The sequence below is a fragment of the Periophthalmus magnuspinnatus genome, chromosome 18 (genome assembly GCF_009829125.3).
Source record: "Periophthalmus magnuspinnatus isolate fPerMag1 chromosome 18, fPerMag1.2.pri, whole genome shotgun sequence".
Lineage (NCBI taxonomy): Eukaryota > Metazoa > Chordata > Actinopteri > Gobiiformes > Gobiidae > Periophthalmus > Periophthalmus magnuspinnatus.
The window spans coordinates 8,944,109-8,957,228 of NC_047143.1; the positions used below are offsets into that span (position 1 = coordinate 8,944,109).

The 13,120-nt window shown below is 35.9% G+C and overlaps 4 protein-coding genes across 6 annotated transcripts; 2 read left to right on the forward strand and 2 right to left on the reverse strand.

Moving 5' to 3' along the window:
- The first annotated feature begins 97 nt into the window (after nucleotides 1–97).
- cideb (cell death inducing DFFA like effector b) lies at nucleotides 98–1,925 on the forward strand. The gene is made up of 5 exons (XM_033983590.2): nucleotides 98–379; nucleotides 483–597; nucleotides 664–822; nucleotides 1,108–1,292; nucleotides 1,734–1,925. The coding sequence occupies exons 1-5, from the start codon at nucleotides 360–362 to the stop codon at nucleotides 1,873–1,875; spliced, it is 621 nt and encodes a 206-aa protein (XP_033839481.1). The 5' UTR covers nucleotides 98–359; the 3' UTR covers nucleotides 1,876–1,925.
- On the forward strand, nucleotides 1,916–12,936 carry nedd8 (NEDD8 ubiquitin like modifier). Of its 2 annotated transcripts, XM_055228819.1 has the most exons (5): nucleotides 1,916–1,925; nucleotides 11,482–11,542; nucleotides 11,681–11,728; nucleotides 11,822–11,904; nucleotides 12,085–12,936. In XM_055228819.1, exons 2-5 carry the CDS (start codon nucleotides 11,525–11,527, stop codon nucleotides 12,206–12,208), a joined length of 273 nt encoding a protein of 90 aa, XP_055084794.1. In that variant the 5' UTR covers nucleotides 1,916–1,925; nucleotides 11,482–11,524; the 3' UTR covers nucleotides 12,209–12,936. The 2 variants fall into 2 exon arrangements, with proteins under 2 accessions (XP_055084794.1, XP_033839462.1); XM_033983571.2 differs by lacking the exon at nucleotides 1,916–1,925 and having other exon boundaries at nucleotides 11,460–11,542.
- Nucleotides 2,278–3,541, reverse strand: homezb (homeobox and leucine zipper encoding b). The gene has a single exon (XM_055229247.1). It carries the CDS (start codon nucleotides 3,539–3,541, stop codon nucleotides 2,312–2,314), a length of 1,230 nt encoding a protein of 409 aa, XP_055085222.1. The 3' UTR covers nucleotides 2,278–2,311.
- Nucleotides 5,282–11,130, reverse strand: gmpr2 (guanosine monophosphate reductase 2). Of its 2 annotated transcripts, XM_055228818.1 has the most exons (11): nucleotides 11,032–11,122; nucleotides 10,868–10,923; nucleotides 10,664–10,785; nucleotides 9,310–9,429; nucleotides 9,046–9,129; nucleotides 8,787–8,960; nucleotides 8,631–8,712; nucleotides 8,025–8,131; nucleotides 7,877–7,919; nucleotides 7,640–7,799; nucleotides 5,293–7,161 (listed from the first exon to the last, which is right to left on the reverse strand). In XM_055228818.1, exons 3-11 carry the CDS (start codon nucleotides 10,748–10,750, stop codon nucleotides 6,975–6,977), a joined length of 1,044 nt encoding a protein of 347 aa, XP_055084793.1. In that variant the 5' UTR covers nucleotides 10,751–10,785; nucleotides 10,868–10,923; nucleotides 11,032–11,122; the 3' UTR covers nucleotides 5,293–6,974. The 2 variants fall into 2 exon arrangements, with proteins under 2 accessions (XP_033839830.1, XP_055084793.1); XM_033983939.2 differs by lacking the exon at nucleotides 10,868–10,923 and having other exon boundaries at nucleotides 5,282–7,161; nucleotides 11,032–11,130.
- Nucleotides 12,937–13,120: the final 184 nt, after the last annotated feature.

A 13,120-nucleotide genomic window follows, 5' to 3' on the forward strand; every position in this document is an offset into this window, starting at 1 on the left:
GATGTGACGCAGAAACCGCGAGTTATACATATCCGGAAACAAATCATGAATATATTAAACCAGGTCAAAGCACACATTTTATAGTAAACTATATTTTCAAGTAGTATATAAACATTAGTCAATGTTGATAAATGAATAAAATGCAGCTCGGCTTTATTGATAGTTCATGGTTATGGCTACCAAGAGGAAATGGTAACAGAGTGAAGAAAAAAATTGAACTTTGATTTAAGCTTTTCTCTATCATCAGATCTCGGACAAAGTCCACCTGCTAAGTCAACCCAGAACTGACACCATTTCAAGTGCTTACAGCAAAATACAAATCAACCCACTGTAAGAGAAGAAGCCAAGGAAGGTAAAGAATGGATTCCACATTTATTAAGTAAGTATACTCATCCTGTTCATAACTAAAACTGGCTTTAATTATGTGCAATGGTGTGATGGCCACGAGATGATTTTTCTTTTTTTTGCTTCACGTTGTAAAGGTCTGTAACCAAGAGAGTATGGTCCCCCACCCGGCGGCCCTTCAGGGTGTGTTGCCCCAACAGGGAGATCAGGAAAGGAGTCACTGCTGGCACTTTAGAGGAGCTAAAAGAGAGGGTTAGCTGAAACTTAGTACTAATACTAATACTAATACTAATACTAATTAATCTGTTTGTGCCCTAGGCCTGCCAAGCATTGCTGCTGTCCCTATCAGCTATGTCCTTGTCTCTAGTCTGTGAAGAGGATGGTACAGAGGTGGATTCAGACGAGTTCCTTTTTACACTGCCAGACAACACCATGCTCATGGCCTTGAAACCCGGGCAAACCTGGAAACCTCTGTCTGTATGTATAGGCTAAGCACCATCATAACAGTTTTTAGCAGTCGTATTTATCTCTTGATAGGGTTGTCAAATGTATTTTCCATGAAATTTTAGTATTGTGACAAATGCAACCAATCAAAAAGTGCCTATTAATGTTATAATAAAATAATACTTAGGACATCCTCTATTCACCAATTACCCTTTTTTATTTTTAGGCCAAAACATTTACTTTCTAGTGTAACCCCACTGTTATTATTGATTTGTTTTGTACCTTGGACTATAATAAAACTTTCTATCTTCCTCACAGGGAGCTGTTGTGACTAAACCTACCAACAAGCCCCGCAATGGTAAAGACATCGCTCGCGTTACATTTGACCTTTACAAGATGAGCCCTAAGGACATGTTCGGCTCCCTGAGTGTAAAGGCGACTTTTCAAGGCTTGTATTCAGTCAGTGCAGATTTCCAATGTCTGGGGCCAAAGAAAGTTCTCAGGTAATAATAAACACAACAACAACACCTCAATGCAGTGTTATACTATTTAGGCCTGTTACGATAAATACTGTATCGACCTTTCATTCAATAGGTAAAAGATGGAACAATAATTTTTGTGGGTCAGTATTTATCATGGGTCCCAGTTTCTTTGCCCTAGTGGGGAGCTTTTTGTTATTTTTCTGTACTACAGTAGGTTTGAGCTGTAGATGGTTGAATAAATAACTTCTATGACTCATTATAAATTTAAACTAACTACTAAAGTACTACTACTACTTATTTATTACAATCTTTTTTGAGGGGGTTTGAGTGTTATCAATGGCATAAATTAGTTTCAATATCATTTATTGTGTATATTTTCTTAAGCAATATATTGCACTTCAAAATTTGTTATTGTGACAAGCCTAATCCTATTAATTCACTAACTTGACTCTTACTGTTTAGAGAGGCACTCAGAGTGGCCTCGACCCTACTTCAGGCAGCAGGACACCTTCTCATAACCTCTGCGGCACTAATTCGGCGCATTATTGAAGGAGCTGAGCTGTGGCAGCCACAACGGGGAGAATACACCGCCACTTGGAACTGAAACCGTTTACATAATGCCCTGTTAAGCTCTTAATTAGACTATTTGTGTAAAAATTATGATGATATTTATTATGGATAGTTTTACTACAATGTTTACAAATAATGTCAATCAGTTATATTTAAATAAAAATGTGTGTTTGATAATGAATAAAAAAAGTAGATTGTGTAGATTAGTAGATTGTGGAATGCATACAAATAATTCCAGGTATTTTGTCATTTGAAGTTTTATTGATTCTTCTCAATATGTCACTGTGTCATTATGTACACATGCACTTGTATACATAATACATAGACAGATTGACAACTGTGCAACAATGCCAATAAAACTATTAAAAAAATTGCAGCAATGGCATTTAACAACTATACTAGTCTATGTAAAACTACTGGAACATAAGAACCATATTTCTTCAGTTGATTCTAAAAGAAATCAAACTTTGCTAGGTTACTTCTTCACAATTCCTTTGACTTGACACACTCCCTATGTTTTGCATCTTCATCTTTCTAATGTATTGCTCATGGATTACATTGGCCACAGCCCTCTCATGCTGCTTGACACTCAACCAGGTCGGTTTAGTTTTCTTAATTAAATAGCGCATGTCACTGAACCACTGGATCAAACCTTCGCGAGGAACACCGGTCAGCAGTGACATTTCCCGGTATTGTTCATCGCTTGGATACTGGTATTTGACAAATTCCATCTTCATAAATGCCAGCTGCTTTGGTGTCTTTATCCTACCATTCAAACGGCGTCTGCGACTCAACCCCTGTTTTTTGACTACCGAACCATCAAGACTGCTGCAGGTTGGTGGTTCCTGGGTAAACATTTTCTTCTTAGGATGTTGAGGGTTGGTTTCCATTTGTTCTTGCTCCATTACTAAAGATGTCTGTGTAGATGTAACCTGGAAAGTGACTGATGGACTCCTATCAAGAGCCTGATCTGGAATGGCAAAACAATTTTCATCACTTTCTTGCAAAAGTGCAATGTCCGGTTTAGAACAGGAACTTAAAAATGGGTGGGAATTTGTCTCCGGTGTCTCAGTTTTAGGCCATGGCATTTGACTTATCTTTGTCACATTGAGATGAAAAACTTCATCTTTTTTCTTCAATACTTTACTTTTCCTTCCTCTTGGCTTTTTCTCAGTATTCATTTGATTCCCTATAGCAGCGTTGCTCAGTATCTCTTTTTTGATTATACATGAGTGGCTGGCAACCTCTTCCTCATCTTCTCTGCTTAAGTTTTTCATGGTTTCATTTTCACATTTGTGCAGCTCTTTCTTAGATACAATTTCTCCAAGCATTTTTCTTCTCACTTTATGAATGTCTTTTGAGTCCCAGCTGATCCCATAGCGGAGTCTCTGTGCCATGAACCATACCTTTACCAGGTCAGGGTGCAGCGAGCAGCTATGAGCCAGTGAGGTGGTCTCCTTTTGGGTTAAATATGGAAATCTGCTGAAGGCCTCATCTAGCTTGGCTACTTTGTCCCCTTGAATGCTAACCTGATCTGAATATACCCATATTATCTTGTGGTTTTCAGACATCAGGGGAAGACATAGGGTGTTATTCTGGTTTGCATTGAAAGCTGCTGGGGCAAGGGTTGGTTGTGACACTGCATTCTGAAGAGTGCTGCCAGTGGTGAAGGGAAAGTGTTCATTTATCTTCTGCCTCATCCTTCCAATGTCTTTTCTGCAAGACAGTAACAATACCATGAAAAAATATGAACAAATTTTAAGTGAAGTCTAATGTTACGTGAATGTAGCTCTTCATTTTTTGGTTGCATTGCATGCTAAAGCTAGCATAAAAAAAGTATGCTCAAACTATTAAAACTATAAATTACAGTGTTTCCCATTAATACATGAGCCTATGGTGCCCCTCATAATCTAAAATAGTCTGCCATAAAATATTGGACCTGGACTATATATTGGCATAACAACATTAGACTCTGTTGCTCATAATTGTATTAGAATTCATTTATATGAGAGGCCACTTTCCAAAAATGATTAAATATAGGCAGTATGTGACACATTACTTAAAATCAGATGACATTATTCAAATAAAAATAATTCTTCTGCCACAATAGGGCAGATTTTTTTTTAAGTATGACAACTAATTTTTAAAAGTTCAGTCATGTTGCAGCTAGCCTTAGAAACTTCACATGGACGTCTAGGGCTATGCTAACAGAGTACGATTGGTTAGCCTTCAGAACATCAACTTGACCCGAACACAATGTATAATAGGCCATAGAGTGTCTGTATTTTACAAATCATGTTCTAAAATTGTGTTAATTTGCTAAATTTACCGTAGTGGCCTCTGAAATCCATCAAATTAATTGTTTCGCAATAGTTGACGACGTGGATGATCAGCCGGTTAATCTTGTTTGGTCCTCCACCAGTTAACTAATTTTAATTTGAGTCTTTTTTTTAAATTTTTTTTAACTTTAACGTTTTGTCTTATTGTGACGTACAACAAACACATGGAGTACTACCGTCTGGACGACCTCGCCTGTATGTGTGCGTCACGTGCTATTGAAGACCAGCACAGGTTACACAATATGAAAACCTTCACTACCGCTCATAAAGAGCTACTAGTGATGGTGCGCAGTGACCACAAGGACCTGCACAGCAAAACAGACCACCATAACCTGAGTCTGGAAAAGTGGGAGAACAATGAAAATATGAAGGGGACCAAATCAAGTGAGTGTCTGATCAAAGCTATCTCCAACTCCAAACTCCATGACCTTATCCAGTGTTCAAACCTCAGTCTGGTTGGTGTCCATCCAGACGAGCAGAACCACCATCCTGTCAGCTCATTACGAGGACACGTACAGGTTCCTACAACTGTACACTCAGGTCCACCAAGATGTTCAGAAGGCAAAGGCACTGGATTTTAAAAAGGGTATAGTACCCGTCCCTGATAGACAGATGGTTGACCCTGAAAACCACAAGGAAATCATCCCCACTAGTAAATTCATGCTTTTTGAGCTTCAGACCTTTTCCTCTGGCTTTTTACTCTCCTCAAACAAAAGGGAAGTATTGTCCTGCAATAATCTGGGTAAGTGTTTTGCAGTTCTTCTCATCCAGAGCACAACTTCATTTGATATCATCAAGTGGATTATAATGTTTTCACAGGACCATTGGATCATCGGTTTGGGTAACAGTGTGTGAACAGCTTGAAAAATTGATTAATTATGGCCTGAGCTGTGAAGATAAAAAGATATCTGTCCTCTCATCATGTTCTGATGTTGATGACAAAATAAGATCAAAACAAAATAAACAAAATCACAACATTCACCCAAGATCAGAAAATTATGGAGTTTCCATACCAGAGACGAACAGTTCAAGTGATTTGGACTTCCTCTGTGCTCGCTTTCTTCAGCAGAACTGGACAGTATCAAAGACAACTGATACATTCACTGAATATTGGTATAGGCATTTATTATTATTATTATTTTTTGAGTTAAGGTCATGGTGCTTTAAAAAGCTTTGGTTCAACCAAGTTATTTGTGAAGGAAATCAGCATTTTATTTTCCATGATTTAGCTCCCTCTAGTGGTTAATAAACAGATTACGTGCACAGATCATACTGCATAACTTTTTTAATATGCATCAGTAGTAAGTGGCACAGGTGTGGCACATAACTTGTTAGGTTAAGAGAAAAAAAATTACGAAATACAAAACACATTACACCCTTGTTATTCTCCTTATTGAAATTATTTGTTTAATTGTTGTTTAATTATGCAAAGTGCAGTTTAAAAACAATTGTTTTTTAAAAATTATGGCAGTAAGCACTGTTTCCCAGCAGTGTAAGACAAATGGAATTTTCAACTGTTCCTTTGTAGAGTTTGTATAAAGCATGAATGACTGTGAAGTTAGACACACTAGGAATTTAAGAGCAGCTAGAACACTGACTCTGACATTGATACTAGTCCAGTGGTTCTTAACCTTTTTGGAGGTACTGAACCCCACCAGTTTCGTATGCACATTTACCGAACCCTTCTTTATTGAAAAATAAAATATAATTTTTTTCAAATTCAAGACATATATATGTTTTACTGGTGCACAAAATGAACTGTGCATTCACATCACTGTTCAAAGAATAAAACCGATGCATAAACTCACAACAAATAAGATACATACCTTTTCACAAAGACTTGACCTTTTTAAATACTACCACACTGAAATTATTTAAATTTTTAACCTTATGTATTCCAATAATGAACTTATTGTATTTATGCTATTTATTATTTTGAACATTTTAACACACACCCATCACCTAATTTCCATCAGGCTAGAATAATAATGAATATTTACTGCAAATCAGTGCAACTTCTGCTGTTGCCTTTGGGAGACCAGTTCAGAAATGCATGGCTTCACCTTGGCCACTCTCATATCATTTTCACAGCAAAGTCTGTTCCTTTTCTTCATTTTTATGTTGTTTTATGTTTTTATGCCATTTCATTTAAATCGGGCAGGTACTTCGATAGGCACATCAAAGGGTGCATTTGTAGAATTGGGACATGGCCTACGTCTGGAGACACTCGCAGTCCGCGAATCATGAGTCAGGTGTGTGTCTTGACCTCTGCTGAACCCCTGAGACTGACTCACCGAACCCTTTGGGTTTGATCGAACCCAGGTTAAGAACCACTGTACCAGTCTTTGGACCCTGAAGTCTAAAGGCAACTTAGCTTTAAATATTATAAGGAATTAGAAGTAAAGGGAATGTGTGCATACATGAGCTCCATTAACATGACAATAGAGCTCGTGTCTGTTGGCATGACAGTTAACATAACTGTTGATGTCATGTCAACAGCCCCGCCCACTTCGAAGCTCTGGTTCTGGAAGTAAATTTTCCATTCATTTTTCCCATAAATATTTCAAATAATTAAAATTGTTTTAAGTCTAAAAAGCATGTTTGAAACACTTTAATAACTTAGCAGTTTATAAAGTTTCAGAAACTGATTTTTTTTTTTAATTATGGGTCTTTTGGTCATTAGTTACCACATAGCTGATTAGCCCTAAGCAAGCTTTCAAACTTAATTTTTTCAGTGGGTACTTTACTTCCGGAACCAGGGGGTGGTCACTCCATAAGAAGTGTTTCAAACCATTTAACTATTGCCATAAACAGTATTGAGCTGCTGGGTGACTCTGATGAAGGTTGTCCTGCGACTCAACTCTTTCAATTTCCCCGCTCCAACATATGTGCATGTGGATCGGACACCTCCCAGGATGTCCTTAATCGTCTCATCCACAGGCCCTTTGAATGGAACCTCCACTGTTTTCCCCTCTGAAGCTCTGTAGGCAATAGAAATGTCAAGATTATTTGGTTAATCAATAATCGTGATTATTTGGGTCACAGTATATTCATGAGGACTGAACAATAATTGTGAGAATTGTAAGAAGCAAAAATAAGTAATTTTAGTTTAACCTATGCTTCAAAAAAGCCTCTGTGTAAAATTTGTTTTTATCATCTATTTATGTCACATTAATTTTACTTTATCATTCTGAAAGTTTGATTTAATAAATTAGGTCAGATATTAGATGAATGTTGATCTGTTTAGACAATGTGAATGAATGATTTTGCTTGTTTGTTCATGGGGTCAATAACTATGACAAATTTTTTAATCACAATAGTTCTTCTCACTATAATCATAATAATAATGCTAACATTTTGACGACATCCCTAGTATACATCATACGCAAATAACTGTACTTGACACAGTAATTCAAAAAAGGCAATTTCTCAGTCATTTTAGTACATGGCAAGTCTGACCTGTAATCTGCCACACCGCCTGCATGTTTCTTCATAGCAGTGTCAGAGCTCATTCCATAAAACAGTTTGTATTTCTTCCCATTCTTTTCAATAGTCTCACCACCACTCTCTATGTGACCAGCAAGCATACCACCAAGCATTACAAAGTCTGCACCAGCACCTTGATAAACGAGAAAATGTAATGACCCCTTTACAATAGAAAATATTGCAAAGTTATAAGTGAAATAATAATAATACCAAAAGCTTTTGAAACATCTCCAGGACAAGTGCATCCTCCATCCTGTGTGCAAGAGGAAAATCAATTTGTATTATTAACAACTAAAATGAATGTAAATATGCATGCATACATCTATAAAATATTTATTTGTAGAAAACAATTACATACAGAAATAATATGTCCGCCCAGACCATGAGCTGCATCTGCACATTCAATTACAGCACTTAGTTGAGGATATCCAACTCCTGTCTTTTTGCGGGTTGTACACACAGATCCTATAAAAACATAACAAACATTATTATGTGTTCTTCAGTTTTTACAAATACTGCCTCATATCACAGCACAATATAAATTAGGGTTGTGAAAAATACTGAAAATCAGATACTAATCTGTACTAGAACTAGAAACAAATCTAGATACTTATTCGATAGCTAAAAAAGTCACATTTACAGGACAGAAATCAACCCGAATAGCTTTAGAATGATCTTCAGCTGTAACAGAGCAAGTATAATGCTACACAGAATAGTATACGGCCATGGGCCACTATGGAACATACCTGGAGGACTGAGGGTTTACACAGATATAAGACCACATGATAATATAAAATAAAGTACTATGATTTGATGTTGAAAATTACTTTCTATTGTCTAAATATAAAGTGTTTTTTTTAAATTATCATCATGGTATCGGAATCGGTATTGAGTATATCTCTGAAAAAGACTTTGAAAATTTAGTATCATGCCAGCACTAATATAGATCTGATGAATTAGTTACCTGGTCCAATGCCCACTTTAATTATGTCAGCACCAGCCAGGATCAATTCCTCTACCATCTCTCCTGTTACTACATTTCCTGCCTAGAAATGAAAACACATATTTTAGCACCTAGTTTTTACTATTTAAACAATTAGATCCTGATAGACATACATACCATAATGGTGTGTGACGGGAATTTTTCTCTTACATCTTTGACAAAGTGGACAAAGTGTTCAGAGTATCCATTGGCCACATCTACACATATATACTTCAGCTGGGGCACTGCATCTACAATGGCTGAAATCTTCTCAAAATCGCTTTCACCAGTGCCTGTGCTAACAGCTACACTCTGCCACACATAAAAAGCAACTATTTATATGTTGATTTTTAAAGTATTGAAACTACTCCAGAGCTAATATGAAACCAGTTGTTACCTCAATACATTCTGGGTGAGTCTTTGCAAACTCCTTCCAGTCATCAACAGAGTAGTGCTTGTGGATTGCAGTAAAAAGGCTAAACTGTTAAAGAACAAAGAATGAACAATGTTAATAAAGACAACACCAGGAATAATATAAAAGCAGGTATATTCTTAATACATATAAATATACTGTATACCAAGGGGTCTATGGTCATTTCCCATTTGATACAAAACATGATGTTGTATGCATGAACTGAGAAATACAGCCACACAAACTAACCCTTTGTAAAGCACCAGCTATCTCAAACGTCCCCACCGTGTCCATGTTGGCAGCAATGATGGGGATCCCTGTGTAGCTGCCCTTTGAATTTCGGAAGGTAAAGCTTCTCATTAAGTCCACCTGTCAATACAGTAATTAGTGTAAATAGATGAATCATAGTAATTAACATTTAATTTCAGGCACCTTTCAAGACACCCAAGATCATAGTACAGCAATTTAAAACACAATATAATAAAACTATTATAATGAGGAAATTTACACTAAAAGTTTAAGTTTTTATTTTTTGTATATTTATTTTGTCCATGACAGTGCAGGTTGCACGCAGGATTGTAGCCATGGCTAATTTACATTTGTTGTCCCCCACTGACTGATTTTATGATTAATATCTGTACTAAGAAATTCACTACAATTCTTTCTAATAAATCCTATAGCCACACAGACTGTTCAACTTTTCAAGTTTTACAAGTCTTAAGGAAAATAAACGGGACAAGTAAGTATTGTTGTTAGACCCACCCACAGCCCTCATGTAAAAGTCAAAGGAACAATGAATAATGTCAGATATAACTTTTTTTTACATATATGAAATAATATAACCACAAACCCTGCAATTATGTACTTTAATCATATTATCTTTCCTCACAGTAAAGGCCAAAAGTAAAATCTGTCAACTAGACTTGTAGGAGTGAAGACATTTCGCTGCTCATCCAAGCCACTTCTTCCGTTCTGTTAAGATTGTGGTGGACACTGCCTTATATCTATCTGAAGGGAGGAACTAACTGCTAAACAATAGCATTTAGTTAACTACTAAACAACTACAAAACAAACTGAAAACAACTATTGTTTACAGTTTCTGTATGTAGGCTAGGTCTATTGAGCTGCATTAACTGTGCATTGTGCCTTAGTCTTACTTTGCATATTCATTCAGCTTTTTCCTCACCTAAATTATTGTATATTACAAATTGGACCTTGACAAGCAGCAATACACTTAATATTGGCGAAAACTCATGATAGCACTTGAAAACTTCCAATTATCATTATTGCAATACTTGAAACATATTAATTGCTTAATTGAACTACATAATAAAATATGCTCATTCAGTTTTGGTGTATGAAGTTTTCAACAAATAAGCTGCAATTTATTGTTATTTTTTTAATCCTTGTAGGTTTAACTTCAGTGGGGTCCTTATGTATGTCGAGTATTCTGGTGTGTAACAGGCTATTTACATCTTAAATGTAAATATATATTAATTAAATACAATACAATTAATTAAGTTGAAGAATCTTTGAATTGAAACACTAGCGTGTGTTATACTTGATCATTTAACAGAAGGACTGAAGTCTTGTCTGTACTGACCTCACTCCTGGACTTGAGTGTGCTCCTCTTTGGGCGAAGAAGTACGTCTTTGAAGTCGAGCTTAATGTCATTTTCAATGCGAGGCATTTTCCGTCGGAGTGGTCTTACAGCAAAGGTCTATTCTGTTAAAAGAGACGTCAGTCACACGCCTGAATGCTCCAACTTGTAATGATAAATGAAAAAAAAAAAGACTTAACCACGCACAGGTTAAAAAGTCTAGGTAAAAAATTCAACGTTGGTCGGTTCAAAGCAGTAGTAGGCTACCATGAAGAATTTTACAGACATAATCAAAAAGAACATAAAACAAATTTTAAACATTTCAGATATAATACATGTTGTACATGTGACTTAAATTATCGGTACGTTACCTTGAGAATATTATCGATGCCTTCAAAGAGGATGCCGTTTTGTCGAAGTAAGATCCTCTCCGCTTCCTTTCCACACGACACTGTCACCCGCGTTGTAGTTCTTTCACGCGTCATAACATTGCCAGACACATAACAAAAACTACAAACGGAAACACTAATATGGTCCACTTCATGTGCTGTCTTAAAGATATTTTCAATAATACATACGCACGTAAATTTTTTTTTTTTTTGGTTCTTGAACACTGTCCTATAGTTTATTCATGTACTGTGTGATTTTCACGACTATACTAACTGAAGAAACCTGAAATTCAAATAAAGTGGTAGCAGACCCTCTATCGCCAATGTATTATGGAGCGTCGGCCACTTTACTGAGAAACACAGGAAGTGCTCATTCATTTTAGGAAAAAATAAATCCAATTTTCACTGCCTTGATTTCGCACATCAGGCTATCCGATACACTTGCATTTATATTGTTTTAAGATAAATCAACAAGATGCTAATTAAAGTAAAGGTAAGATTCAGAATGAAGTTTAGCGTAAAACACTACCATAGACTCGATATTGTTATTGCTCTATTATATCCTGTGTATGTCCTACTTTTTTTTTTCTTTTTTTTTAAACCAAATTTAGCGTTTTATTTATTTTCACAGACCCTCACTGGAAAAGAGATAGAAATTGATATTGAGCCTACAGATAAGGTAAGATAGGTAGGATAAGATAACAACTGATGTAATGAAGCCTCCAGATCAATGAACATGATTAAATAATATTATGTGCTTTGTGTCGGAAAGGTGGAGAGAATTAAAGAAAGAGTGGAGGAGAAAGAAGGGATCCCCCCTCAACAGCAAAGGTTAATCTACAGTGGCAAACAAATGTAGGACTATATTTATATATTTGTTTATATATATATATATATATATATATATATATATATATATATATATATATATATATATATGTGTGTGTGTGTGTATTTTTTTGTTTTAAATTTACTGTAATTCACTCACATTTACATTTACATTTTTATTACTAACTTTAGTGGTTATATTTTCAGGAATGATGAGAAAACTGCAGCAGATTATAAAATCCAGGGAGGCTCTGTTCTTCATCTTGTGCTCGCATTGCGAGGAGGTTACCAGGGCTACCCTACCAGACACCTACATGCTAAGCCTTTGTAACCATCGACCGAACTGAGTATGATACTGGCTGGAAATTGTCCTCTTTTAATTGCACAACAGAGTCAAACCTATACGGGAAAACAAAACCGATGAAAATGGGTGATGCAAGCACTTTACTTTCTGTAATACATTCACAGCAGAAATCTGCTCTTATTAAAGGTGTGCTGGCTCTGCTGCTTTATTGGCTCAAGATTAGTGGCTATTGATTTTTAAGCATCTCTTCTGGATTTCCAGTGTTTGCTCTAAAGTTCGGTGTATGTTGGTCTGCAAATGTAGAAACTGAATGCAAACTGACTTAATCTTGATCATTCAAAAATGAAATTACCTTAATGATTTGTATTGGGATTGCACATATACTGTAATCCTGAATTGTTATGAAGTTTTCATTTGAGGATCTCAGTTATGTATGATTGCAATTTATTTTTTGCCTTCAATTCAATTTTTTGTGCCAAGTAAACAAAGCTAACATCCCCTCACTTTACTGCATACAGAAGTTTTAAATGAATTCTGCAAATACAGCTTCATTATATTTTATGCAGTTTCATTGTATTTGTACATATATTTTCACCATTCATTACACAATTTGCAGTCTATACTTTTACAGAGAACTGAATGCAGCTTGTTGGATATATGCCTTACTAATACAGTTTAAAATGTACATTACTTCCTTCACATTGCAATTATTATTATTTTGTTATACTGTATCTTAATGAGGAAATACTTTAAACATTTATACAGTAGCTTTATTATATTCCACACAGTGAAAAAATACGGTTTACAATGCATTAAAAACAAGACCTGGTGACTCAAATTAAAATACATTTTCAGTGGTTTTTGTTGTAAGCCAACATACAGCCTGTGTTTTCTGTCAATACTCTTAATACTAAAACACACATTGGACTTCAAACACCC

Excerpts from the sequence above, each read along its gene's own strand:
- cideb (XM_033983590.2), top strand. The coding sequence starts at position 360 with ATGGATTCCACATTTATTAA. Across the intron at positions 598-663 it reads TAGAGGAGCTAAAAGAGAGG|GCCTGCCAAGCATTGCTGCT; the intron begins GTTAGCTGAAAC and ends TTTGTGCCCTAG. Across the intron at positions 823-1,107 it reads AAACCTGGAAACCTCTGTCT|GGAGCTGTTGTGACTAAACC; the intron begins GTATGTATAGGC and ends TCTTCCTCACAG.
- homezb (XM_055229247.1), bottom strand. The coding sequence starts at position 3,541 with ATGAGGCAGAAGATAAATGAACACTTTCCCTTCACCACTGGCAGCACT.
- gmpr2 (XM_033983939.2), bottom strand. The coding sequence starts at position 10,750 with ATGCCTCGCATTGAAAATGACATTAAGCTCGACTTCAAAGACGTACTT. Across the intron at positions 8,961-9,045 it reads CTCACCCAGAATGTATTGAG|AGTGTAGCTGTTAGCACAGG; the intron begins GTAACAACTGGT and ends TATGTGTGGCAG. Across the intron at positions 7,800-7,876 it reads AGATGTTTCAAAAGCTTTTG|GTGCTGGTGCAGACTTTGTA; the intron begins GTATTATTATTA and ends TCGTTTATCAAG.
- nedd8 (XM_055228819.1), top strand. Across the intron at positions 11,729-11,821 it reads ATATTGAGCCTACAGATAAG|GTGGAGAGAATTAAAGAAAG; the intron begins GTAAGATAGGTA and ends TGTGTCGGAAAG. Across the intron at positions 11,905-12,084 it reads ATCTACAGTGGCAAACAAAT|GAATGATGAGAAAACTGCAG; the intron begins GTAGGACTATAT and ends TTATATTTTCAG.